The sequence below is a fragment of the Aplysia californica genome, unplaced genomic scaffold (assembly GCF_000002075.1).
Source record: "Aplysia californica isolate F4 #8 unplaced genomic scaffold, AplCal3.0 scaffold00744, whole genome shotgun sequence".
Taxonomy (NCBI): Eukaryota; Metazoa; Mollusca; class Gastropoda; order Aplysiida; family Aplysiidae; genus Aplysia; species Aplysia californica.
Window position 1 is genome coordinate 82,076 of NW_004798014.1, and position 27,744 is coordinate 109,819.

Here is a 27,744-nt window from a genome sequence, read left to right on the forward strand (position 1 = left end):
GGAGATAGAAAGACAGACAAATGGGAATAGTGTGTCTTTCTTTTGTGTTTTGTGCCAGCAGTGAAAACACAGCACACCACCAAACATACGCATTCCCAATGTGTTCTGTCAAGTCTTTTACTTTTACTGCCTGACTTCATCTTACACTCGCTGTCCGTTTGATGGCGGGGTTGTTTGGTTGTTGTTGTTGTTTTTTTTGTGTTTTTTTTTGGAGGGGGGTGTTTTTTGGAGAGTATTTTTTTTCTTTTGTTATAATTTTAATGTAGATCTATGTGCTTTTACGCACCCATTGACACAATTTAGATTATTGATTTCAGGAGGCAGGCTTCCGACCCTGCCCACCAGGGTCAACCGGGGCAGAGAGGGATAGATCTACAACATCCCAGCAGAAAAACCGCCAGCAGAAAGACCGAGATACTCATTAAAATTAATGTTCTCCCCACATGAGAATCGAACTTTTGTCTCCTGCGTGTGACAGCGAATCGCCTACCGCATCAGCACAGGCACTCATCGTGTTTGATGGTGTTAAACCTAGGTGTCTAACTTCCGAAAAACAAAGCCTCTTGCAAGATAACCTTTGATTTTGATATATGTCACTCATTTTGTGTAGGCAGTTAACAACAGTTTTTGATTTGTTTTGTTTTTTCGTCACAGATTGACCCTATGATATTTATCATGCACGCCCATTTCCACAGTTTCTCTTTTCTTTTCCAAAACTACACACTGGTCTCCTTTCCAATGACTATAAATACTATCATCGTACGGTCTCTGCTCGGTTAGTACTTGCTAGTACATCAACGTTTCAGTTCAAGAAACACATACGAGGGGCATACCAAAAGTTTTTTTTTTTTTAACCAGACCATGATCGAAGGAATAAGGGAAGAAAATTGGAATTTGGTACTAGCCGTAATCTTTCTCTACATGTATATAGTCGCCTCCCACAGTTGTACATTTTTTCCATAGGTGTATGATCTTGAAAAGACCTTGAGAATAGATGACCGTCTCTGTGTAATAAAAAAAACAAACAAAACAAAACAAAACAAAACAAAACAAAACCCCAGCCCTTTACCATTCTTTGACCTCATCACCACTTTCAAAATGCCTTCCTTTTAAATCCTTTTTCAGTTTGGAGAACCAAAAAAAAGTCATACGGGGTTAAATCTGGAGAATAGGGTGGATGTGGCAAAATTTCACAGCCACTTTCTCGCGCAGTTTCGGCAGCTTTTCTTGGAGTGTGTGCTGGCGCGTTGTCGTGAAGCAGCAAAACTCCTTTTCCGACTTTTCGTCTCTTTCCTCAACGTTTTTCTGTAATAGTCTCTCGTTATTTTTTTTTTAGCTGGATAGAATAATGGTCTCTGGTGATCGCATGTCCATTTTCAAGATAGTCTATCATAATCACTCCTTCTTGATAGCATCACTTTTCCGTTTAATGGCTGCTCCTTCGCCTTCTTTGGTGTTGGAGACAAGGGCGATTTCCACTTCATTGATGCAGATTTTGACTCCAGCTCGTAGTGGTGGGCCCAAGTCTTATCCATGGTTACAAGTCTTTTGAAAAAAAATAGTTTCGTCCTTTTCACACAGATCAAGCAATTCTTCACAACAATCCACACGCTGCCTTCTTTGAGGAGGTGTCATCAAACGTGGGACCCATCTCGCAGAAACCTTGGTCATATTCAAATGTTCATTTAAGATTCGTTCGACTGATCCAATGCTGAACCCAATTTCTTTGCCCAAACTTTCGACTGTCACCCGCTTAGCAAACAACACAAGTTTCTTGATTTTCAGCACATTCTCTTCTGTTGTTACTGTCACTGGGCGACCATCACGATGGTCATCTTCAATGTCCATGAATCCGTATTGAATTTTTTACACCAAAATTTTATCCCAGCACAGTAGTTGCTTGCCTTGCAAATACAAAAACTTCATTACTGCCCATGTGTTCAATTTTCTCAATTTTAATGTTGAATTTGGAGAACAACATACCCCTATTCTTTTACAATGCGCTGGTGTTAAAATCAGTAATCAGAATTTCCCCAAAAATTTACACGCATTCTAGGAAGATGATTGTTGGCTTTCACTTTCATCCCAAATTTCAGCTTTCTACCTTTACTCCTTTATGGTCAAGTAAAAATTATTTAGAGTTCGATCCTCCAATCGAAAAGATATAGTACGTGAAGATGAAGAAGAAAGATCGGCAGCTAAGCGAAAGCTAAAAAAAAGTCGATTTTAGACGAATGTGGCATACAGGTTTCTTGAACTGAACTGTTGACATGAGCGCAATATGTAACACTTCATGTACCAGTACATTTTACAAACTTTCTTCTTCTTCTTAGCCTTTTCAGAACCCGGTTGAAGGACGATGCTTGTCGGACCTTTGTCCAATAAAACACTTGATCCCCTGCCCTTCTGCTTGCCAGAGTTGTTTCGGTTCCAAGCCAAGTTTCTATGTGCTGTTCCCATCTTTTGTCGGGATCCCACCCCCTACCCCTCCACCCGTGCGCGTCTCATCCTCCTCCCTAACTTTTTTAGCTTTGTTCCCAGAATATGTTTGTCACGTGAATAATTGCTTTTGATTCACCGTATCGAAAGTAGTTCAGTTTCAGTTTGGTCTGGGGGAATGTTGGCGTTATTGACTACCTGTTCCGTTTAGTACTACGTGTACATGTATTTTCCTTTATTTTCCGTCTCCGTGGTATTCTACAAGTTCTTCTACAACTTTGAAGATTTCGCTTCGAAAGATTTTCATGTCTTGCTTACAATCGATGACCCGTGTTTGACATCCATTTTTATTGCGGTGGGGAATAATACAGTATAAAAGAACAAATATGTTCATGCTATATTTGCATTGTCCTTTCCAGATACATTGTCAGTTTGAGTATTGGCGTATAACGCACCCAACTTGTAGGATGTACTCTCAACATTTCAGGCACTCATTTTGCTTCTGACCAAAGTACAGTTTAACACGGACAGCTCGAATTCGTTGGGACCGGCCTCGGTAGTTCAAGGGATATCTTACAAAGATAAAGACCCCCCCCCCACCCCTTCAACAACAAACAAACAATTGGAACGAAGGCACAGTTCGACGGATGCATGATCTCGAGCCTTCTGTGTTCGACCTGTCCGTGTTATACTGTATACGCTTATTTAATTATGCTTGTATTTGACGAGAGATTTACTTTATATTTAACAATGCAAATATTAATTCACATTCTTTAGAATTTATGTTCCAGTATGTAATATTTATTTTGTTTCGTTATTGGGTTTTTTTTGGTTTGTTTTTTTTTTGGGGGGGGGGGGGTTAAGAATATCGCTAATCATTCATCAATAATATTGATTCTATCTCTCTCTTTTTTGTATTCGCCATCCAGATTTTCTCCAAGGAGATAACACGTTGACCTGTAGGCATACCAGAAAATGGACTCTTCAAGGTTGAAGACACCCTTGCGGAGACTTCTGGCAAGCAACTCCCAAGCGTCCACTGATGATGATTCCGAGCTGTCCCCACTCGCTATCGGCATTCTCATCGGCGGATCCATCCTCTTCATCATCATCTTGATTCTTTTCATAGTGTGGCTTCTCCGAATTAACGGGAAGATTTGCAAGAAGAATAAAGCCCCAAGCAACGTACCACCACCCGTTGTCCATAATCTCGACATGGCTGGGTTTAATTTTGAACAGGAAGATGCCCTCCAGACACCTAGTAGTGGCGACGCAGCAGTGGTTAGGGAAAGAGCACAGGACACGGAACAAGAGTTGGGAAAATCACATTTCAGCGTATACATCGACAATGTCGGAACATTCAAAGATGTGGACTCTCAACCTCAGCCACAACAAGTCCGGGATTGCAACGATGACTACACTCTGGCAAACGATGTCTCAGACTCAGATGGAACTGCTGGAAACGCAAAGGTCGTTGAAAGATGGAAAACTCATGAAAGCATTCCCAACGAATACTCACTCGCAACAACGCAACAAGATGACTTATATGTCGATTTAAAAGATGAAAGCAATACAGATTTGATTACAAAATCTACGGCTGAAGATACAGCAACGAACGAAGGAAACAATGAAAATGTATACGAAGATGTGCATCATCCGGACGGACATCTTTACTTCGAGTTGGAGAGAGGTGGCGATAGTAAGGAAAGTGCGGTTCGTGAAAGTTTAGAGGTAAAAGACGTTCACGAAAATATACATTATGACGTCAGCCAAGAAGTCCCGAATCTCAGACCAGAAGTCTCACGAGAGATCAGAGAGGAGAACGCAGAATCACTTGTCGGAGGCTCGGACTACTTCGTGTTGGAGAAATGTGCCGATAGTGATGACGACGACGAGACACAAAACACTCCTTCTGTAGCAGTAGCAAGCACAGACAAAGGCTCGGAGGAACACGACGAAGATCCGAGTGCTATCTACGACAATAATGCTGACGTCAAGAAAGACCTACCAACTGTCGGGACGGAATCCCCTCAAAGCAGTCCCAAGGAGGAGACGACAAACGCAGAGACAGAACAAAGTGACGATTCTGAGTCCGAGCAGGAAGATTTCAGTTTCAAGGATTATTCTACTGAGACAACATTCATTTGAATAAAGTTGCCACTACAGTAGACTACAGGCGACAAACTTGAGACGACCTGCACCCGGCCCACAGAACAATTATTATTTTATATCCAGTCCACAAGAGAATGATTGGTACCCCATCATGAGCCTTTCTTTTTTAGTTTTAGAAGAGGTTTTACGGAGCTTGCAACTGCATAAGGTCATAATAATGTGCGCGCCAGAAGATTAGAGGTGTTACTAGAGAGTAACAAACAAACAAACAAAAAACAAAAAAAAGAAGAAGGGGAGATAAGGACGAAAGATGTTTGATAGGAAAGAGGAAGCAAACCACACCAGAGCACCCGCCAACCACCCACTGAGCATTTTTATAACCTTAGAACTTTACTCAAAAGTCAAAACATGAACTTCTTGCCTTGAAAAGAAATCAAACATTCAGCTTTGACAAATTAAGGCCTAAATTGGAATAAGAGCAAAAACTGGTATCACCCCCCCCCCCCCAAAAAAAAAAATCCAAACCCAAACCAAACCAAAACTACATGTATATCGATTAAATCTTGCCTACTTAGTCTGTTCTTATGAGACACGGTACACCACAAAAATGTTTACACACACACACGCGCGCTCCAACACCTAATATATACTTGTAATATACAATAGTGCCTCTTCAAATCCACCGATTCGCCAAAGGACATCCATTTTTTGTCTCCTGATAATCTATACATAATATAAAAAACATGTATGTATTCCAGTACATGCATTCGTTTATGGTCCCTTCGCTGCTGCTTATTCCTTTGCTTCATTAGCGCAGCATTGCAAATGGTTCTGTCCTGTTCTGTCAAATTGTTTCTCCTTTCCCTAGACTTGACTACTCTTCCCTATTACTTCTACTTCTATAATTGTATGTATTATTAAGGCGATTTACTGCTGCTTCCTCAGACTCAGAGGAAGATATTTCTGAACAACGACAGTCCGCTTGTGGCAGAGAGGTATCATTTTGCAGTTCCAATACGTCGATAAATATGTATTTATGTATGTATACACGTATATATTATGTATGTATGTATGTTATGTATATTACTATGTATGTTATGTATGTATGTATGTATGTTATGTATGTATGTATGTATGTATGTTATGTATGTATGTATGTATGTTATGTATGTATGTATGTATGTATGTTATGTATGTATGTATGTATGTATGTATGTACGTTATGTATGTATGTATGTATGTATGTTATGTATGTATGTATGTATGTATGTATGTTATGTATACTACTATGTATGTATGTATGTATGTTATGTATGTATGTATGTATGTATGTTATGTATGTATGTATGTATGTATGTTATGTATGTATGTATGTATGTATGTATGTATGTATGTTATGTATGTATGTATGTATGTATGTATGTATGTATGTATGTATGTATGTATGTATGTTATGTATGTAAAGAAATATGGGTGAGTACATGAGAAAGAGTGAGTGTGTGTTCCTATATGAGAGAGAGAGCGAGGAGGGGGAGAGAGGAGAGGAGAGGAGAGGAGAGAGAGAGAGAGAGAGAGAGAGAGAGAGAGAGAGAGAGAGAGAGAGAGAGAGAGAGAGAGAGAGAGAGAGAGAGAGAGAGAGAGAGAGAGAGAGAGAGAGAGATTAAAAATAAAATGCACTGGAATATTTCTGTACTCATTTTCACTCTGAAATTGTGGTGGCTGCTCCCCCCTCCTATAAGATAATCAATTCTTCAGATCATGTTTCTACTAGCATGTAGCTCAATCTTAGAGAATTACTCATCAAAATTACACTTTCAAAGTAAACTATCATTATATGTCATGTGTCACATTTCATAAATCTGTTAAATGTGAGGCGTGCTAACAAAATGAGTTACTTCTCGCAATCCATGAATGGAGATGTCAGCCAAAAATCAACACAAGGGTCATATTTGTAGACTCTAAACCAATGCCATTCTCTTCAAGTTTAACATGTCTTTTGTCATTTCATACTGATAAATTATAAAACTTCAACCTGTAAATTTCATGTTTCTATTTCCATCGGTCTAACATCTGAGAAGTAACTCATTTTGTCAGCACACTTCACAAATTTGTTCTAATGAAAAAAAAAAAATCCATAAAAATACTCACCAAAATTATGCTTATTATGTGAATGTAAATTATCAGATCATTTTGGATATGTCTGTTTCAAAGACTAAAAATTGTGCTGGCAATGAAATATCACTTACTTAATACATTGTAAGAACTATCAAAATGTCTCAAATAAAAATAAAAAAATCAAGTTTCAGGGGTGTCTTTTTTCAGCTTTTTTATTATAGGAAGAGGTTAGAGTTAGGGATACCAGAATCCTGGTGTCAGGACAGTTTGTCAAGGGAGACCTGGACCCCAGTTGGACTGTATAATATTATGTATTTAAATAAACCATATTCAAAGGTTCCAGCATCAAAATTTCTAAAATGCTCTTTTTTATGCCCCCTTTTTTAGTACAGAGATATGTTGGACTAAAGTATCTTACTTTCAAAATTTGCATAGAAGTGTAGAAAAAGGTATCTTTTGGAAACAAATGAGCTACAGGGCCAATACACAATATAAATAGATAACCCACTGTTTTAGCCCCTTAAACCCTCGAATCTAATGCAAATAATCTTTCTTGGGTGGCTTTGCTCTATTGTTTATATAGCCTCAGGTTCCGCTAGGACCTACCTAGACAACTTTTGAGGCATTTTTTAAGCATCAAGAGCGTCAGTGAAGAATCAAAATTGTTTGTTTTCACATTTTACGCCCCACTGGGCACAAATTAGACAGTATCAGAAAAAACAAGTCAAATTCACCTCTGGCAGGATTTGATTCCAGGACCTTTGTCTAAGAAGGTTCAAAATGAACGTAAGAAACAGTGGCCATGTCATCTATTGTCTTTCACTAAGGCCTGCACTATAAACGTACATTTTATTAATTTTCTTAAACTTAAAGCCAACAATTTGGTCATTAATAAAACTGATCATCTCACAAAATCTGCAGTATACTGTTGTAGTATTAGGTCACCAAGAAAACATTCAAATAAAATGGACACAAGTCAGAGTAAAGGTTTAGTTATGCTGATGAACCCGGCACCCGTGTGAACCGGTGAATCGTGCATGCACATTGCAAATAATTTCCCGGGTCTCCGTAGCCTAGTTGAACAAAAACCAAAACAAACCCCAAAACCCCCCAAACAAAAAACAAAAAACCCACCAAACAAAAACAATGACAAAAATCAAACACAAGGCACAAGATGCAAATTTGGTGCAACTTTTGAAAAAAGTATAGCACATGTATTCAAACATTTGCTTGAAGAATTTCAAAAGGATAGCTTTATTTCTTGAAAGACTTTAATTAAATATCAATAAAATATTTAAAATCCCAGCAAATGTCTTGATACTGATGTGGTAGCTGAGAAGTACTATGTACAGTTACATCCCCCATCCTGATTCGTCAGAATCGAGAGGCAGCAACAATACAGGGCAAAAAGTAATCTCCCATCTCAGCAAAACATAAAGCGATTAAAACATCACAATACACACATAATTAAAGTACAGTCGACTCCGCTCATGTTGATCTTTGGTTAAGTTGATCTTTTTCTTGGGTTCCGGCAACTCTTATTTACAGAGATCCAAACTGTTAAGTTGAACTCCAAATGAGTTGATCCTTTATCCCCTCCCCCGATGACATCAACTCATCCGAAGTCGACTGTATATTAATTACATACATTACACAAGGAAATGAATGGACTATTTCTATACTATGGAAGTAGAAAAGCTCCAAAATTCAGGGAAAATACTGAAAATATCCATTCCTTAAACAAAACATAGTATAGTATGAGTGTCATTGAAGTAAGTAAATCTGTCCAGATTCATCAAAAGATATTTCATATGAAATAATTAATTAAAACAAACATACAAAAATAACTGTCACAATCTAAGTTCAGTTTGTTCCACTTAACATAGATTACCTTAAAGACTTCCATAAAGAGCAACCAAGAACGAGACTAAAATCATCAAAAACCTTTGATACAGACCTTCCAAACACTCTATGACCAAAATAGTTTTCCTCAAACCCCTCCCGAAAAATAGAGGTTTGGGAGAAAATAAAATCAGCCCCTCTAGAACTGACAGTGGAAAATAAACCAGTACAAATACACACAGACAGATGCAAATAAACATTGTGAATTTCCACATTATTTACAACAAGTTGGGAAACTATTGCAAACAAAAATAAATTGTATTTTCAAGAGACACAATTCAAGATAAATGAGGTACTATCTGACAGGAATACAATTTTTAAAAAAGGAACTTATGGAAATCACATCAGGATTCTTCAGTGGGGTAATTTTATCGCAATACTTGGCAGGTTTGTTTAATAGAAGCAGAGAACAGTCTCAGTGCTACCATTCATTATTCTTGGACACAAAATGCGGGGATGCCATCAGGTCCTTTGAGAATTGTCTGAATATTTTGCTGTTAAGTCAAAGAGAGCAGTTTCACTTACATGTAAAACAGTAATTAATACTACGTAAAACTTTTTTTTAAAACACGCATCAATGGCAATTTCTCAAGTGTGAAACAATTACTGTAATTGCAAGAAAAGAGGCATCTCTGAAAATGAAATCTATTTTAAACTGTCCCTGGTCATTTTATGCAAGAAATATTTTGAATATATGCCAAACTGAGCTAAAAAATGTGAAACTACACGATTCTGTTAATTTTAACAAAGAATGATAAAGGATAATCATCAGAAATCAAGCAAAAAATGATCAAATTTTGCTAAATTATGCGGGGAGCATAAAACCACGGGGACAGTTTAAATGACCATGTATTATGTTGATGCCATTAGGTTGATGACTATTATAATAAAAATAAGCTGTGACTAATTGCCTCACAGAACTGTTCAAGATACAGCTGATCACAAATTGTTGTGAGACTCGCCTCCCCCCCCCCACCCTCACCCCCCCCACACACACTTCCCCATCCCATGTGATGCTGCCTTTTCTGTGACCTTTTCCCAAAACACATTGTCATTCCTTGCACAACTGGTGCTTTTAGGAAGACGACTCCTTCTGAAACAGCATGGCCCTGCGGACAAAAAAAAAAAAGAACTGTAAAACTATTTCTTTTTTGGTAAGTGTTTTACAGTGCTCGCAACTGCATAAAGTCATATGAGGGCGCAAGACACATTATACATTTTCATTCGGTAGGAAATTTTGAATTTTGCCAGGGTGGCGGCCAAAGCCTACTCATATTGATTTTTTACCACCAAGGGATCTTTCTTAACCTGCGCAATTTGCACACTGAGTAAAATTATGAATAGACAGAATCCCTAGGGACAAAACAAACAGAGGAAGACCAAGACCAATACTGCAGAACAAAGTGAAGGCAGACATGATCTAGAAACTGGGAGAAACTTGCCAACAGCTGTAGAAAGATGCAAAGGACAGAAGTCTTTGAAGAGGAATTATTACAGTGGAGCCTGTGCGAGATAACTGCCCATTGCTGAGGTGAAAAAGCTGTCATCTTAGACAGGTGGTCCTATTGAACAGTGTCACCATAATAAGAAAAAAACAAACAAACAAAAAACAAAAGGGGAAGTGAAAATTAAGTAGTTATTATAGAGTTGATCGTCTTCAATAAAAAAAACCCTCCACAATAAAAGGGCTCTCATCAGAATGAAAATTGAATTTTGACAACAGTACAAACAGACTCATATGGGCCACAGCTGGCTGGAGGTAGAGAAGATCGCCTAGAATAGAGACAAGTGGGGAGAGCCTTTCTTTGTGGCCTACAAATCAATACCAGGGTGAGAGGCGCAGATGATGATGATGATGATGATGATGACAAACAAACTTATTCCCATAACACACTCACCATTCCTTGTGCCCCAATAGAAATAACACCTAATAATAATAATAATAACAAATAGCATATGTATAGAGTGCACATCCTCGCTCAACAGCAAGCCCTATGCGCTTTACACTATATTATTATCCCAGCAGACCACAGAACTCTCAGAAACATTCTCGGCTTCCCGGGAAGCATACAGTGCAAGCAGCTGATTAAGCGCTCAAACATTAACAAACTGACAAGATCTTTCACTGTCTATAGCTGGGTACCCTTTCCCACCTGGGTGAAATGAGGACAATTCGTGTAAAGTGCCTTTCCCAAGGACACAACGTTGGGTCCCTAATGGGATTTGAACCCACCACCTCACGGTTGAGAGTCTGAGAGCCTAACCACTAAGCTACCAACACTACAATATACAGTGGTTAAGCACTAAGAAAAACAAAACAGATAGCACACCAAAAAGACAAAAGGAGAGGAAAGAAGTAGGACTTATCAGTAGCTTCCAGAAGAAGTTACCTACTATAACTGCTGATGATGTTGACCGAAGCTTGTGGAGGGATATTAAAAAAAAGGCAAGAGAGAGGAGTTAGTCGACTCACCTGCCACGGGCTAGGGTAGGGTACGCAGAGAGCTCAAACGTTGACGGGAACCTCATCAGGGAGTTGATCGGAGAGGATGTCCCGCAAGAGGCCGGAGCCGCACCAGGTCGGGAAGCAGAGTCTGGGCTCGGTACTGGGGGGGGCGGGGGATCAGTGAAAAAGTTACTACAATCAAACCTGTAGTGCAGACTGGAATCAGTGAAAAAGTCGCTACAACAATCCTGCTATGCCTTTACCTGTTTTACGATTCTCGCACCAGCATAAGGTCTTATGAGTGTGCGGGACTAAGGAATTTTAGTTTGGAAGGAATCAATTTTGAATTTTGCCCGGGTTGTGACCGAAGCCTACTTAACGCAACCCAGGCTCTCCTAAACTCTATCTGTAGCACCCCACGAGTAATTTGAATTTGAGACGAGCAAGTTAAGGGGTGGACAACATCAACTATTTGGGAAAACCTTGGCTGTGAGGGACATCCCTGCAAAGAGACTGAAGTACAATAAAACGTAAAATGTTCTTCTCTAACAGGAACTGAACTCATGTCCTCTGTTGCAAAGGTAAAGAGTCTTAACACATTACACCCTAAGGGTCTGGACGGGAAGTCCATTGTTAGATCCTAAGCAAGGGGAAAGAACCCACCCCCTGTGAATATACAAGCCTTTATAAAACACATTTTAAAAATACCAAACAAATTCCAAAAATCCGGAAAAAATAAAAGTTAAAACGAAAATTGAATGTAATTTCAGAAAAATATTACTTTATGTATGTGCAAAACTGTTGGAAATGTTCTAACTTTAGTTCAATCCGGGTGTCCGACCCGTCACTCTCACTTTCAGCCTCGTGGTCAGGCCCTAGATCTAAATTCTAGATTTTCTACGTCTGATCAATCTCAACCGCCCCAAACTCTTGCTACAACGTTTTCATCAAAATCTGAGTCATCTGATTTGTCATATGCTCGTTTTTGCTCAAATCCATCGCTATTTCCTTTTTCGAACTCAATTGTGTTGCTTTTCAACAAGTCGAGACACTTTCAAAGTGTCGGTAACACCATCGCACTTCGTTCGGTTCTAATACTAAAACTACTGGCCCAAAAAATTTCGATTCGGTATAAAAACGAAAGAAGAAACTTTTGCAATAATTATGCAAATCAAAATCTCGGCCCCAGAGTCACGTCAAGGCTAGACTTCGTTTCAAAAGACGCTTGGTCGGTGCGGGCGGTTCCGGGCGAGTCTGGGTGTAATGTGTTAACGTTGCACAAAACGTCACAGGGGGTGAAAAGAAAACAATAATAAATTTTCGACAACCCAGCTACTACAACTACCCACATGTAGTTCTTGCTCTCCCTCGGCCCAAGACCAGCGAACTGTGAAAAAATGCTTGCTGAAGACGGTGTTGTGGCGTTTCCGTGGCAACCTCAGATTTCTCCTCTGACGGAAGTTGTGACAGCCGAGCAGCTTGACCAAGGGTGGTGGGTTGACGTAGTTCTGCTCCTGCTTCCACACGTCTTCTTGAACTGAACCTCTGTCCACTGACACTGAAAAGTACATTTAAAAGGCGATTTTAAAAATTTGAGGCATCGTGGTGAAATCAGATGCCCCTCAAAATAATGAAATTGAAGTTTCTGCCCATTTGGCAATTTTTATAATTTTTTGGAGGGACTCAACACCTTTAAGGTCCATTTAAAAACACATCTCAGCGTGGATTTTACTGAAAAACATTCATTAAAAGCACCAAAGAATGTCCAGGGACTCAAGCTTTGGAAGTCACCAAATTTTGGCGGCCATTTTTTTAAAGCTTATTTTACTCCTGTAACCAGGCGACCATCACCCCCTTCAATCATAAATATTTCGACTTCTACTGAGAATAGATGGAAATATTTTTCATAGAAGGCAAGACAAATAAACAAACTTTAAGATGATGCCAATAACTCCACAGGCCCAAAAATTGACGAGCCCTTGATTCCACCATGTCATGACACAAATGATAAAATTAATAGAAGATTTTTAAAAAACGTGAACTGGTTTAATTTTTGATTTGATAAAGACTTGCACAACCTCTTGGCAAGATACAGCATAAGTATGATACCCCTAAATGTGCATCAAGTGGGCGAAGAGCTTTGAAATTTTCCCAAACAACTCAAGTTCAAGAAAGCCAAAATGAGGATTCAAACCCAAGATGATCTGCAGCATAGCGTTGCATGACAATACACATCAGCCATCAGCATGTCCTTAAACTACAAATTTAACATTTGAAAATTTGAAGATAAAAAAAAAAGGAGAAAATGTTTTTAAAGTCATGCTTTTCATAATTCATTATCAATCATACAAGAGATTTTCATTCTTACATTAAGGAGTAAGATGGTAGGTTAAAGGAGAAGAGACAGGCGAAAAAAAAAAAAGTCCACAGACGAGATAAGGGTAAACATGCACAAGATTAGTTTCACAGAAGATGATGAGAGGAGGGAGACTTTCTGTGGCAAAAACTTCTTGCATACAGAGCTAAAGGAGCCGAAAGAGAGACTGTAGTAAAGAGATAAGAGCGCCTAAATGCACGATGCTCGGGAGGGCCCCTTAAATGTACACAAAAAGAACGTTTGCTCGCGATAAAGCGAACGTTTGTGAAGAAAGCGCTTGCTTGGCGTTGAGGTGTACACATAGAAAGATTGCAAATAGCGCTTGCGACTGGTCAGAACTTGGGCATTTGACGCCATGGCAGGATTTAAGGAGACGAGTGGAAGGCGAACATCACCACTTGTTTCCTGTACTTAAAAGGAGCCCTTCACATTTTCAGTCCTACCTGAGAATGAGCGAATTATATCTTATTAAAAAATTGAACCAAAGATAACCAAGAATTGGTGCAACTGGCAGTTCTACGCTAATATCTTTCCAAGCACGTTTCACAACATTGCGGTTTGCGTAGTCTTTCCTTCTTAAGTCCCAAATTGCAAGTATTTTTAAACACGGCTGTTATCAAAGACTCGACATCAACTTCGGTCTGATTGTCACCGACACAGAGAAAATGCACACTGCATTACCCAAGTCGTGACCAGACAACAGTGGGATGGGGGAGGGGGTGGCGGCACCAGGTACACGCTTGCAAGCGTGATTCTTTACGCTTTCCAAGCGTCGCTTGAAATCTCAGGCGTGATAAAGCGAGCATGCTTCTTGTGCATGGCAAGCTAATTTTAAACAACATTTCAAGCGCTTGTCCAAACGCGCTCGCTTTTATCGCGAGCAAGCGTTCACTTTGTGCGTACCTTGTTTACATAAACCTGTGCAAACAGAGGAAGAGACGCAATCATCTTATTTCCTTGATATCTTAGTGACCTCCCTTCGAGGTTGGTACCACCCCGACTACCTGTCATGATCTGTTGCAACTCGGCAATTGAATGGATGACATAAGAATCAGATATTCCGAGAAACTTTTCTCTTGTGATTTGTTGAATAAGTACGTTATAATTTCTTCGAGATCAGCTGATTACTTGACAAATCTTTAATCCTATACAGGCTTATCTAGTGTTCTAGAGCATCTTAACGTGCTGTGCATCATAGGCTTAACTTAACAATAACATTACGTATGCAGTCACTCAAACATCAGTCAGAAATATTCTCTCAAAGACGCATTTCGAGCGAATCAATCAAAAGACAGGTGACTGGAAAGTTATCAGGTGTGAAAACGCAGCCCAGTACTCTCTTTGTACGGCATGAGGGGCAGTCTCACCAAATATCCTGTTGTCTAGACTTGTCTTATCTCACTTCAGACGGGTCACACAACAGTTGCGTGACCCCCGCCGCGGCGCCCGCGACGGGTCTCACAAGCCCTGCGTGACCAACTTTGGAAATTTTTTTTCGCTCTACAAATCACGCACGGATCGCGAGACCCGCCTCGTACCCTTGTTTGGCCAAGCCTGAGCTACTTAGACTTCGTTTCGTATCTCTGGGGCCGGTAGTTTTTAAGTTATTGAAGGTGAAGGACAGTGACCCCAACTGGGGTTGAACAGACCGGAACTCGCGCTTTGTTTTTTTCTATACAGCTCATAGTAATCTGACAGTCGTGTCGTAGTAACGGTCGAAGAAGTCGCATGAACAAGAATCACATAATTTCGCCGTTTTCTATACTTCTGTGCGTTTTACTAGTTCTAGTGTCTCAGAATATGATGAGTTTAATAGTTAGGATCCTGGATATGTACCCGAACACGGCCCGAGTCGTAGTTCTAGGGCTAGATCTAGCACTAGTACCGGTGTTGTTTTTCGCGCAACGAAATCACAACGTCGTGCCGTACATCTGTCTCATGTAATTCAGTGTATGGGTCTGAATCAATGCACAGACCAGCTTTTATATTTTCACCAAACACTCGCACATGTATACAAATCAAACCAGAACACTTTGAACTTTTATTTTTGTTGTTGCAGTGAATTTCATTCTACTTGTCACGTCTCTGGAAATTTTTCGGAAAATCAAATTCATGCCAATTTTTAAAAAATCATACAAATTAAAGTATTAGACTTAGACAACTTTAGTTTTTTTGTATCAAATTAAGCTTGAATGTTACTTTACTGTGTCAAAAAATGATTACAATAGGGTAATTCTGAGAGTTGTGGTGATTTATTGAAATACCCCCAAAAACGCCAGTCTTCAACGCTTGTGACTGGTGAAAGGGCCCAGTCGCAAGTGAGTTATACAAGCTGTGCAGGTTGTAGCAAACATTTCCTCTTGTCAAGCTTTGCCTGTCGGCGAGTTTCGCGCATTTAAGCGTGCGTTTAGAGGAAGTGACAGTGCATTTATACCTCTCAATTATATAGTAAAAAACCTGTCATATGACGAAAATGTGCTTTTGAGCGGAGCGTGCCTTTGTACGGCATGCGTTTAGGCGGAGACTACTGTACTCAGAGATAAGAGAAACCGGACAAATACTCAGAGAAAAGAGAAACAAATACTCACCTCTGTTCAGGCTCTGGCCGGGAAAAAAGGGAGAATCTCGAGTGTTCTATTTCTGAAAAATATCATAGTTCCATAGCTGACTTCACGAAAGCATGATGATAAATTTTACGATTTTCCAGCAGAAAAAAAAGGACAATCTTTAATAGCTTTGGCTCTATCCCTGGGATACTCAAAGATACCCAGAACTGAAAGGAAAGGTCACAAAAACAGACAGGATTTCTCATTTGACAGGGGCCTCTTTTTTCTTAATCTATAGGAGGAAGGGGAGGAAATGGTGGCAGGAGGAAAAGGAGGAGGAGGAAAGGATAAATTGAAGAAGAGGATGAAGAAGAAGTTTTAGTAGAGGTTTTACGGCGCTCGCAACTGCATATGGTCACATGAGCGGCAGAAGATTAGAGGAGCTACAAAAGAGTAACAAACATAAAAAAGAAGAAGGGGAGATAAGGACGACAGATGTTTGATAGGAAAGAAGAAGCCAACCACACCAGAGCACCCGCCAACCACCCACAAGAAGAAGAAAAAGAAGAAGAAGAAGAAGAACAACAACAAGAAAAACAACAACCAACAACAAGAACAAGAAGAAAAAGAAGAAGCAGCAGCAAAAAGTTCTCTTACCCTGATCCCACTCATCATCCACCATGTCCTCGTCAGGTCTCCGCGAATGGAAGCTCGGCAGATCTGTGCACCCTTTCAGAGGGGCCACTTTCTTGTCTTGTGCAACGCCATGCAGAACATCTGAACCATAAAACAATACACATTTACACGAACTATTAAAAACTGGCTCTCCACACCTACGATTTCCACATCAATAGAGTTTTATTAAATCAAGCAAACCCCACAGACCTACTTCTTTTCAGTAAGAGTTTTACAGCTCTTGCAACATAATAAGTGCCAAAGATTACAAATGTTACAAAAGAGTAACATACACACACAAAACAAAGAGGATGAGAGATATAAGGACGATAAATGTTTTGATAGGAGAGAAGGAGCAAACCACAACAGAGCACCCACCAACCACCCGCTCCACAGACCTTTGAACAGTTCCACAACTTTAACTTTAAGGACAGCCAGCCAGTAGCAGAGAGAGAAACAACACATCTCTGCACAAAAGGGGATTTAAATGTAAAATGGGAAATGAATACATACAGTAGAATCCTGACACACTGAACTTCATAGGATCAGAAAATTTCTTCGGTGTTTAGCACAGCTGATGAAAAACAACAAAAAAGTGGAAGCAACTCCCTTCTTACTGTTTAGATCAGCTACATGTCTTGAACAATATATTTGAGAGACATCATGATTAAAAACGAGCGCTAGTCAAAATAAATAAATCGAACAAACCTTCATTATCCCGCTAGCTTGGCAAATTTTTATCAAATTTTTGTTATTTGGATCAACACCTCTACTTTATGTCCATTTACAAAACACATTTCTAAGTGGATTTTACTGAAAAATGTTGATTAAAGGCACACACAAAAAAAGTGAATTTTCAGTTTCCAAGGACTCAAACTTTGGAAGTCACTGAACTTTGGCAGCAATTTTTTTGGGCTAATTTTACCTCTGAAACCAAGTGACCCGCATCTCCTTCAATCGCAAATATCTCAACTTCTATTCAAGTTAGATGGATATTTTCCCCCATCAAAAGCAAGACAAATGAACAAACTTTAAGATGTTACCAATAACTCAATATACCCAAAAATTGATGAGTGCCTGATTCTACTGTTGCGACACATTTTACTTTAGTCATTAATAATACATGTAGAACTGCCAACCTTTAGAAACTGGAAAGAAAGGGAAGCCTCATTTTCACTTCAAATACATAAAAACTAAGATAGACTAATAACTTTGGAAAGAAAGACAGAACCCCACTCCAAAAAAACCCAAACAAACCTTATTAAATTACAGCCAGATAGCCTTAAGGACAGACAAACAGGAAACTAGAAAGATAGAACGGCCCAATGACGTTTAGATAGCTGTAGTACTGGATCGATAACAACAACAGATAGCTGTAGAAAGCCAAAGAGGCAGACAGGCATGCAGACAGACAGACAGACAGACAGAGATCATTGCTAGACAGATAGACAGGCACGAACAGACTACTGCTAGATAGACAGACAGACAGAGACCACTGCTAGACAGACAGACAGACAAAACTCACTCAAAGATATTTCTCTCTCCAGCAGCGACCTGTTTGGGCAGTGCAACATGTGGTACCGCAGCTCCTCTTTCCTCACTTCGTGCACTGCGTTGAACGGACAGACGACCAGCTCCATGTTAGGGTGATTCTGGAAGAAAATTCAACTTAGGACTAAGCACATCACTTTTCACTCTTCAATGGGGAAAAAAATGGTGAAATGGTAAACTACCAACGCTATAAGTATATTTAAGAGTCCATCTCTGAAAGGACCAGGCTGAGGCTCTAACCCCCGAACCTCTTCATTTTTGGGAATGGGTACCCTGGTTATCGACAGTGAAACATCTTGTCAGTTTGTTCCTGCTCAAGTGCACTGTATGCTGGGGGAATGATAGTACAGTCGAACCTGCCCAGACGGCCACCTCTATAAGACGGTCACCTGTACAAACGGACACTTTCCATTTCCCCCCTTGCATTTTTTCTATATAATTTAACTGTGTAAAACGGGCACCTGTCCAACGCGGCCGCGGCCACCATATTTCAACACACAGCCCCTATCACACAAAGCAATAACACCTGTCATAGACGGCCATCTTAGTGACTCCATTACGCTTTATCATAAATCAAGCATTGGCCCCTGGCGTTGTGGACGAGCCATCATAATTTAAAAACCTATCGTTGTTAGGTAGTCCCTCCAACTGATCATGTTGCGTAGGCCCCTCCCACTGTTGACCAGTAGGAAACAAAATGAATTTTCAGCTGCTGGGGAGGGAAGCGTGTGATCCCTCATAACCCATAAGCCCCGCCCAGAATCCATACACAAATTATCGCAAGTGAGATGAGTGGTCACTGTTTACCCAGTCTGTAACAAAGTAACAATGGACGTCAGCATGAACTTGAGACAGAAGCGTTGCTTGTTCTCCGATTGGTAGTACGTGTGTTTGTTTTACCATAGCACTTGGTCCTCCTTGTTTGACACATTTCGCGTCGTTTTATTGTCACCCGTACACAAAAGCAGCAACAAAAGAAAAGAAAACCCAGCGAAAACAACAATAACAATGTAACTACCTTCGGTTGGGACCTCAGAAAGGGAGGGTTTGTTTTCTCAAAAAGGAATGGTTTGTTTTCTTCTTCTTGATCAGTCCTGCCTAAGACGGCCACCTGTCTTATACGGCCATTTTCTCCTTGACAAAGGGTGGCCGTCTTACATAGGTTCGACTGTACGTCGTAAAGGGGATAGAGTATGATGTTGACCTTGGCTATGCTGCATGCACTAAATAAATTCAGTCACTATCCTCATTATTATTACAGTCCGTGCCGGCTATAAGCACGCCGGCTTATAGCACGTTTCGGACTCAAGCACGCTAAACGGCTCTTACCGAATTTTTGCTATATAAATTACACGCCTTTAAGCACGGTAACTTCTGCTTCAAGCACGCTTCATTTACAAGACAGTCAATACTTTTATGATGACCCCTCGAAGTTCGAACACAGCAGTGGAGTGTGTTAAGAGAAACACAGAGAATGCAAGTGATGGAGACACACACTCACACGGGCGGAGAGGAAGGCAGAGAGATGCATACAGCCGCGCGCGTGGACATAGAATCTAGTCTAGGGCAAAGTTACTTTAGTTACACACAGACTAAAAAATACAAAGAGAATCAGGGAGACGAGAAAGGGCGGCTGGCTGCAATTTCACCTTTGACCCTCGTTATCCATTAATCCTGACTTTTGCGGGACCGCTATAGGCCTACTTACAAACAAATGGAAATAGCACTGGAAATTTTCTACCTGAAAATCTCTGGATTATGTCTACTTCGCACTCAAGCACGCTTCGGATTTAAGCAAAGGACTTCTCGGGCATGGCGCAGTTCTAGAACATTTGGTTTCTGACCTCATGGTCTTAGCAATTCTTAAACTGCTGAAAATGTCAGATAGAACTTTGTAATTCTAAGGTAGTGACTGGTGACCAACTGAATGTGGCTTTCTTCTTGTGTGAGAACTTTGAGAAGTAGCAAATGATGAAATGATCATTTAGCTGGCAAAGAAAAAATAGCTTGACTAAAGGCGTTTATTTTTACATCTGTATGCACAGGTTTTATGCCCCAACTAAAACTTACAGAATATTTAAAAGGTGGGGCCTCTGAATTGAATGTCTATCTCCAAAAGGACAGAGCCAAATGGGTTGAGAAAGTGGAAAACTCAACAAAATTATCCAAATTTAAGAATGCCCAGTTAGAAATCCGAACCAGGGCCAGGCAGTATAGGTATGGGTACTAAGCACTTGAAAAGGAAAATAAGACAAGGAAAAAGAAAAAAAGTTTGACAAACTGTACTCCATCATGACCAAAACTTCCAATTCTTGCACAAACAGAAAAACCGAACATCCACAGAATCATGATAAAGCACACATGCAAGAACCCAGGATCAAGCAGACAAGCACAAGCTCAGTGGTGCTTGAACTGATAACAACAAACAACCAGTCCCACTCTAAAGCCAAAGGAAGTAAGAACATTAGGGAGTAAATCTAACCTTTCTGCACTTCAGAAGATGTCCAGGCATGCGTAGCGGGTGAATTATATGTGTTTCGTCATAAGGGCATTCAACATAATCCATCCTGTCTGTTTCAGCGAAGGAGAACAGGAGCCAAAACAAGAATCTGCAAAAATATTTTTACAAAGCACAAATGTCACAAGCTCAGTTTGCAGAAGTTCTCTTTAACAGGAGTATGTGAGAAAATGGCCATATTTCATAAGTGCACATCAGATACAGCAGAAGAATCACAACTTAATTAAGAAAGTTCCGATTGGGGTCAAAATTATCGATTTTGAGAGGTGGGCATTTCTGACTTCTTCAGCCTCTCTTGCAACTATTTCATCGCACAAGAGCCCCGTACACTTTTATTTTGTCACCTAACAGGCATTTTAGCCATCCTCCTAAAGTTCCTCTTCTTTTTCCCTTTTATTGTCCATTTTCTCACAAAAAATTTCTCTCTATATTTAAAAAAATATAACTCCGCCATTTTTAATCAAATCTTCATGAAATTTTCACAGAATGCACAGAAAATGTAACACTATAAAATTATTGAATTAAAATAACAAATTGAATAGATTTTTGGTAGTGGTGTCTGGACGCCACATTTTTGCATCCTTGAATACAACCTCAAGATAAAAATTCATTAAAAGTTTATAATTCGTTTAGGAAAAAATTCAACAGATAAGTTTGTAGAACTTTTGTGTCTTAACATGCACGCATGAAAAAACACAACAAAACAACAACAAAAACCCCCAACCTATTTTCATTGAAAATAAATGAGATATTAAGACACATCAACAGAATCCAATATGACCTCTGTTTTCATAGCCATGAAATTTTTTCCCTAAAACTTTATTGCGTATTTGAAGGATCCACACTATAGCAAGATAACCAGAATCCCCCCCCCCTCTCCATCCTCTTAATGATAAACACATATTTTAAATATGCTCTTCATTTGAGTCAACAATTTGAAGCTGTTATCACAAGCCTTGTGTGCTGACATCACTTATTCAGTAGATAGGAAAAATAATTTGACCTTGGGACTGCCCTGACTGATAAGATACAGTAGTATAATAAGTTATTATGACGATAGGAGTTGAGAAAATGGCACTTCATTAACTGCATTTACACAATCTCCAAGTCATAACAGCTCAAAGTACGACATACTTTGAGTACGGGTACTTGCCATGTGGGTAAAATGTTTGCCAAGATACTGGAAATGAGAATGAGACCAATTGTAGAGACTCAACTCGTTGAATCCCAGTTTGGCTTCAGAAAAGGCAGGGGCTGTCCTGATGCTATTTTTACATTAAGACAGTTATGTGAGACTGTCATTGCACATGACAAAGACCTCAATGTCATCTTCGTGGATCAGGAAAAGGTGTCGTCTTCGTGGATCAGGAAAAGGTGTTTGACCGGGTAGACAGATGTCAACTTGAGAGAGAGAGAGAGAGAGAGAGAGAGAGAGAGAGAGAGAGAGAGAGAGAGAGAGAGAGAGAGGGAGAGGGAGAGGGAGAGGGAGAGGGAGAGGGAGAGAGAGAGAGAGGGAGACAGAGAGAGAGAAAGAGAGAGATTTTGTGTGTGTTTTTGTAAGTAGTAAAGTAAGTTGAAAAAAGAAGGGTGAGGGCGGAAAGAATCTAATAGGGGTGTGAGGGAACAGAAAACATCGAGTCTGAAACAGACAAAGAAATACACAGACAAGAGAAAAACTGTTCAGAATGGATTGAACGAAAGAGGATAAAAAGAAAAAAAAAGTAAGAAAATTATGAAAGAACAAGTGTAAAAGTAACAAGCACAAATGCCGTTTAGACTTCAGGTATTTTTATTTTTACTGATCCTTGTACAATAAAAAAACACTCCAAACAAAACAAAAACAAAAACACCTTACCTAAGCTCATTTTAGGACGAGACACTTGGTCCCCGAAATGGAAACAAATGTGAGTAGAAATATTCTCAGAAGAATGAAAAGAACCTGTCACCATCAAACAACACTCCAGAATGTGTCCTTCAAGTTTAGAAATAAAATAAACTATATCATAGGGATGGCTGAAATCCTTGAAAAAATTTAGGAGTGCATTTCAAAGAAAAGACTTAAAAAGTACACTAAAAATGTTTTCTTAAAGCTATAGGCCTATATATATATAAATATATATTTTAAAAAAAAAGCATTGTATACCCTGTGACAGAAGGCTCACACAACTTTACAAATGAAAAATTTTTTTTTTGGCAAGCCAGTTCATTCCGATTGCATCATTTTAGTCACCCAAAGGACATGCTTCTGATTTATATCACCAGGTAACATTTCACGATACAAAAACTGAAGGGGAGGATACCAATTTAAAAACAAAATACTGGTAAAAATACAGTTTACCTTTTTTTTTCTTTTCAAATGATGATACAGGACAACGGTTTTTAGACAGAGGAGAAAAAGTAAAACCAGCATAATTTTAATTAATGCATTAATTTGGATTTTTTGTGCACATGAAAAAATTCAGATATCATGAGTTATAATTAAGGGTTCACAAAAAAGACAATCACAGTTGATTCTTACAAACAGAAGGTATTTGGGACAAAATTATTGCACATTTATTGTATTTCAATTTGAAACAGCATAAAAAAATATATAATTCTACTTCGAGAACACCCCCCCCCCCCAAAAAAAAGGACTACAAACAAAGCAGACAAATTTCAGCAATTAACAACATTATATATATATATATACTAGGTGAACCTATTCTAGCAACCATTGACCAAGATTACTATGTGTACAAAAAGACTACTTCCTTGTTTCATCCTTGTGTTTCTTTATGCATGACACTATCTCAGATGACCAGCTCCCCGAAGCAACCACGATTGCTATATCTTATCAATTATCAACCCTAAAGTCCTCAAACCTGTCCAATATGACCATGCAAATTTCTCAATACCTGACACATTGCCTTAAATTACTGTCCCAAATGCTGTAAATGAGCCACCAAAATCCATGAATCTATCTTTCTAGTTTCCATTACAAAAAGACCATTAAAAAAAATGACAATACTATACACAAAAGAGACATTTTAATGTAGAAGTAAAATAAAATACAACTTTATAATCACTTTCAAATAACAATATGAAAAAAAACCCAACCTCGTCAAGCTTGATGAGTTCATGCGTGCTGCATGGACAAAAATCAAGAAGAACCTGACAAATAAAGAATTTGCCTTCTCACAAGATTTAATTAACACGAAGGCAGTGTACAATGATACATGTCATAGCAGGTTTGTAGTACACAGTAGTCACCGCCTAATACCCTGGTGATCGGGAGTAAGGCTTAACCCACAACCAGTAAAATGTTCTCCATCCACTCTAAAATGAACTGATGTGACCCGTGGGTGGGTTCATGAATCAAGCGAAGAGTGGTCAACCTTGATGACTAAACACAGTGGCATGAGGCATGCCATTTACACTTATTAAATCCTATCGTGAGTCTCATGATCTATGCTTATCCAGTTGCCCATTTTTCCATCTCTGACCCACTTCCCCCTCTTTTGTCGTTATGCACCATTACGTTGTGACCACACCAGTTAAAATTCAGCCTGTCTCGCAAATTTGGGAGTAGAGAAAACTCTGCTGCAATGGTCAGGGATGAGTTCACAGTTCGATGTGATCACGCCTGGAACTAACTTGTAGGCCCTACCCACCCAGCGAGTGATGTAAGTTTAGGTAGAGAACTCAGATGCGAGTGTAAAGTGCAACGTGGGAAAAACAAATGCGTCATCAATCAGCTCACACCTCAGTCTGATCGCGTTTAGGGCAAGCATTGTACCGATTCATTGAGTTTTACACTGCCTGTGATCCCATTCATGAGAGTGGTTGATCTTTTAAGCGACGGGCGGTTCAATGATCTCAAATTTTCACTCTTAGTTGTTTGGCTATGCCTGTCTGAGTTTTTGTTCCGTAAATTATTATCTGAAATGTAGAACTTCAGAGTGAATCAGAGCGGGATCTTAGGGGTGGCTTTTGTATAGCAAAAATTCTATTTTCTTAAAAAACAGTGGGATTGTAAGCGAACTGGGATCGTAAGAGGTGAGATCTTAGGCAGAGACAACTGTAATACAAGTTATATAAAAATTTAGATTAAAATTCAATAAAACACACAAAATTAAAAAAACAAAAAAACAAAACATATTTGTGCTGAATCATGCTGAAAATCAGGTGCTCGTCAAAAAAGTAAAATCCAAGAAACCCAACATTTTTCCACCCAAAAGGCAATTTTAATTATATTTTATTTATTTTATTTTTTTTGCTTTTGGCTTGACGCATTTATTGTCCATTTAAAAACACATTCCTAGGAGTGTGGATTTATAAATATTTTGATCAAAATCACGTTAAAAGTAAATTTGCATTCAACTTCTATTTAAGATAGATGGGCATTTTTTTCTCCATCAAAGGCAAGATAAATAAACAAACTTTCAGTAGTTATACCAATGTATATAACTTCATATGCCCAAAGAGCACATAATTCCAGTTATCGTATACAATTTTTTAAAACAAACAATAGAAAAAGCTAAATTTTTGACAGCTTGATTGTTATAGTCGTTGAATCACAGAGTGAGCAAGCAATATGAATGTGCTGTTTCATGAGTTTCAACTATAAACAGCAACCAGCTATTTTTTGTTTAAATCAATGCTTATCACATTCAACACATTGGTGTTTTCCACCCCTCTTCAAACGCCAGTAATAGAATAACAGGGTATAAAAATTTTGCAGGAAAAAGGTGCAGGATCAAAAACACAAGATTCGCCTTTAGAAGTGCAACAGGGTGATCAATATAGACCTACTCATATGCTGAGGAAGTGAAAGCACCAAGAAAAAGACTTTAACTTCAACACTATAATTAAGTGTAAGATACAGAGGAGTTTCTTCTGTTTTTGTGATCAGACAAAAGTCCAGCGTTCTAGAGTTGTTATTAAACAAAGTATCTTTTTATCATAATCACAAGTAAAGAGTGCAAATCATGCATATATATATGGTTAAAAAGCTTTGGCAACAAATAGTAAAAATCAAATCAACAAGAATTTGGAATACAAATCAAAGATAAAAAAATCACTTCCAAGCTACAATGATAATAGCGGATTAGCATAAGTTTCCTCATGAGGGCAATGGAACTTCATCATAGGTCAGCTCAATATAGGGGGACTTAAGGGGCAGCTTCCAGTACTGATCATTGTAGAACAAGTAAAACGTGTCGTCTACCACGAATTTCATAATGAACAAGAGTAAGTTCTCTAGCATTGTGAAGTAGTTGTCATAGTGCTGAAAGTTTGAGTAGAATTGAATCAGCTTTTTGAGAGTGTCAGGATCCTCGTAAATGGTTGAGGAATTGCCGACATACTGTGGTTCTCCACTGATCAGGCTGATTTTTGTATAGTTTAGATGAACAAATTGGTTGAACTCAGCGCCGAACTCGTGCATCTTTTCAAATGCACGTAGAACCCATGATGCACAGTCAAAAGGGTTGAACCAAACAGTATTGTTTCCTGCTTTTTCTCTGACAGTCCACGTCTCGTAAAAAGGATATGTGCTGTTATCAGTCTCAGTCCAGTTAGCAAACTTGTTAAAGACATCACCACTGATTTCAGCAACTTGGGCAAGGGTACCATTCTCTTTCCAATGCTTGGCATCAATGCCCATGTAAATACATGTTGCACCCTGATTGCACCAACGTAGAGTACCTGCCTTTGGCTCGTGGGGGAACGTGCAGTTAAACAGCTGGAACAACTCATACCACTCCATGGTCAGGTTGAGACCAGACTGCACATGGTGAAAACCGATAGCATCATGCATGATATGAAACTTCTCCAGCAGAGAACCAAATTTGAACTCCCAAACAGGGGCCTTCATGGCATAAACAATCAACTCATCATCAGGCTTCACAGTGGGCATGTAGTTTGGACGGAGGCCGGTGGGGCAAAAAGGAATCACGCCAGCTTGGCAATAGGGTGCTCCAGTAGGTGGGCGACCATTATACTTTCTGTGGGGCTGGGGCCAAACTTCATACGATGACATGACAGTTGACACGAAGAACAACATGATACATGATGACAACAATACCAGAGACTGTGACATCTTTACTTGAAGACGATGTTGCTGAAGTCACTCAGTGTTAAATTCGTAAATAAAAACCAGAATTTTACAAATCCTTGAGCCTGGATTGAGAAATAGACAGCAATTCTATCTCAGGCCTCAGGTAAGAAGCCAGTAAATCTTACTTTGACTTTAGTCAACACTAAAAACTATAGATTCTACTTCAAAAAGACACAGTTATTCAACTGTCACTGTCAATACTGTCATCATAATTGTGACATGATGATCTGATCAAAACTAATATTATAGCCTGACGATCTCACATGATCACATATCAAAATGAGCACCCCTTCCGTTTCCTTTGTTTAAGACAAACTTTCTTTGTCAAGCATGTCACTATCACTCACAGTGTTATCAGTGTGATTGGTGTGGCAATGACAGTGATGATAGTATTGATAGGAGATCTCGTCACAGCGTGTGGCCTGAATCTGTAACCACTGCTATATTTGGAACGCGGCATGATTGGTTCTCACTAGATATCTAGATCTAGATTCTAGATCTAGATCTACAACATGCTAAAATTGATATCATTTGAAAGCTTAGCCAATAAAACTGGCATGATTGCATGTCACATAACACTCACTATTTAAAGAAAAATAACAGAATCGACCATTATATTATGTACTCATTTTACCTCTGTCTCACTGTTGAGCTAATCGTCCATGTATGTTTTGATCCGTAGGCCTAGATCTAGATTTTATAAAAGCGAAAGCTGTAAGAGAATGGTTTTTCCTTTCGTAGAAGAGCTGTGAGGCTGAAAGGTGGATAAGATGCTAGACTTTCAATGAAAATGAAAATACTTGATACAAAACGGCAACTTTCAGTTAGGAAATAGACAACCCGAAAATACTAAACATATACAATGGCAATAATGCTTTTTCAATCAGGCAACTCTTTTGTCATATATACTCAATTTTATAAGTGCAATTTCCTTGATCTGTCTAATATTATCAGAGACTCTTAAAT

At 39.2% G+C, this 27,744-nt stretch overlaps 3 protein-coding genes across 6 annotated transcripts in view; 1 reads left to right on the forward strand and 2 right to left on the reverse strand.

The window, feature by feature from the left end:
* Positions 1 to 5,069, forward strand: part of LOC101858812 — a 9,290-nt gene extending 4,221 nt beyond the window's left edge. The window contains exon 2 of the mRNA XM_005109033.2: positions 3,369 to 5,069. Coding sequence (XP_005109090.1) covers positions 3,415 to 4,587 — 1,173 coding nt within the window. The 5' untranslated portion in view covers positions 3,369 to 3,414 and the 3' untranslated portion in view covers positions 4,588 to 5,069. The remainder of the gene's footprint in view (positions 1 to 3,368) is intronic.
* A 2,767-nt stretch (positions 5,070 to 7,836) lies between these two features.
* LOC101859274 lies at positions 7,837 to 27,739 on the reverse strand. 4 transcript variants are annotated; one of them, XM_005109036.3, is made up of 8 exons: positions 27,413 to 27,735; positions 20,646 to 20,772; positions 18,138 to 18,264; positions 16,595 to 16,714; positions 15,980 to 16,031; positions 12,364 to 12,572; positions 11,042 to 11,174; positions 7,837 to 9,677 (listed from the first exon to the last, which is right to left on the reverse strand). In XM_005109036.3, exons 2-8 carry the CDS (start codon positions 20,727 to 20,729, stop codon positions 9,644 to 9,646), a joined length of 759 nt encoding a protein of 252 aa, XP_005109093.1. In that variant the 5' UTR covers positions 20,730 to 20,772; positions 27,413 to 27,735; the 3' UTR covers positions 7,837 to 9,643. The 4 variants fall into 4 exon arrangements, with proteins under 4 accessions (XP_005109093.1, XP_005109092.1, XP_035828463.1 ...); XM_005109035.3 differs by lacking the exon at positions 27,413 to 27,735 and adding an exon at positions 27,126 to 27,403; XM_035972570.1 differs by lacking the exon at positions 20,646 to 20,772 and having other exon boundaries at positions 27,413 to 27,739.
* LOC101859048 (ceroid-lipofuscinosis neuronal protein 5 homolog) lies at positions 22,453 to 27,198 on the reverse strand. The gene has a single exon (XM_013088436.2). The coding sequence runs from the start codon at positions 26,758 to 26,760 to the stop codon at positions 25,783 to 25,785; it is 978 nt and encodes a 325-aa protein (XP_012943890.1). The 5' UTR covers positions 26,761 to 27,198; the 3' UTR covers positions 22,453 to 25,782.
* Positions 27,740 to 27,744: the final 5 nt, after the last annotated feature.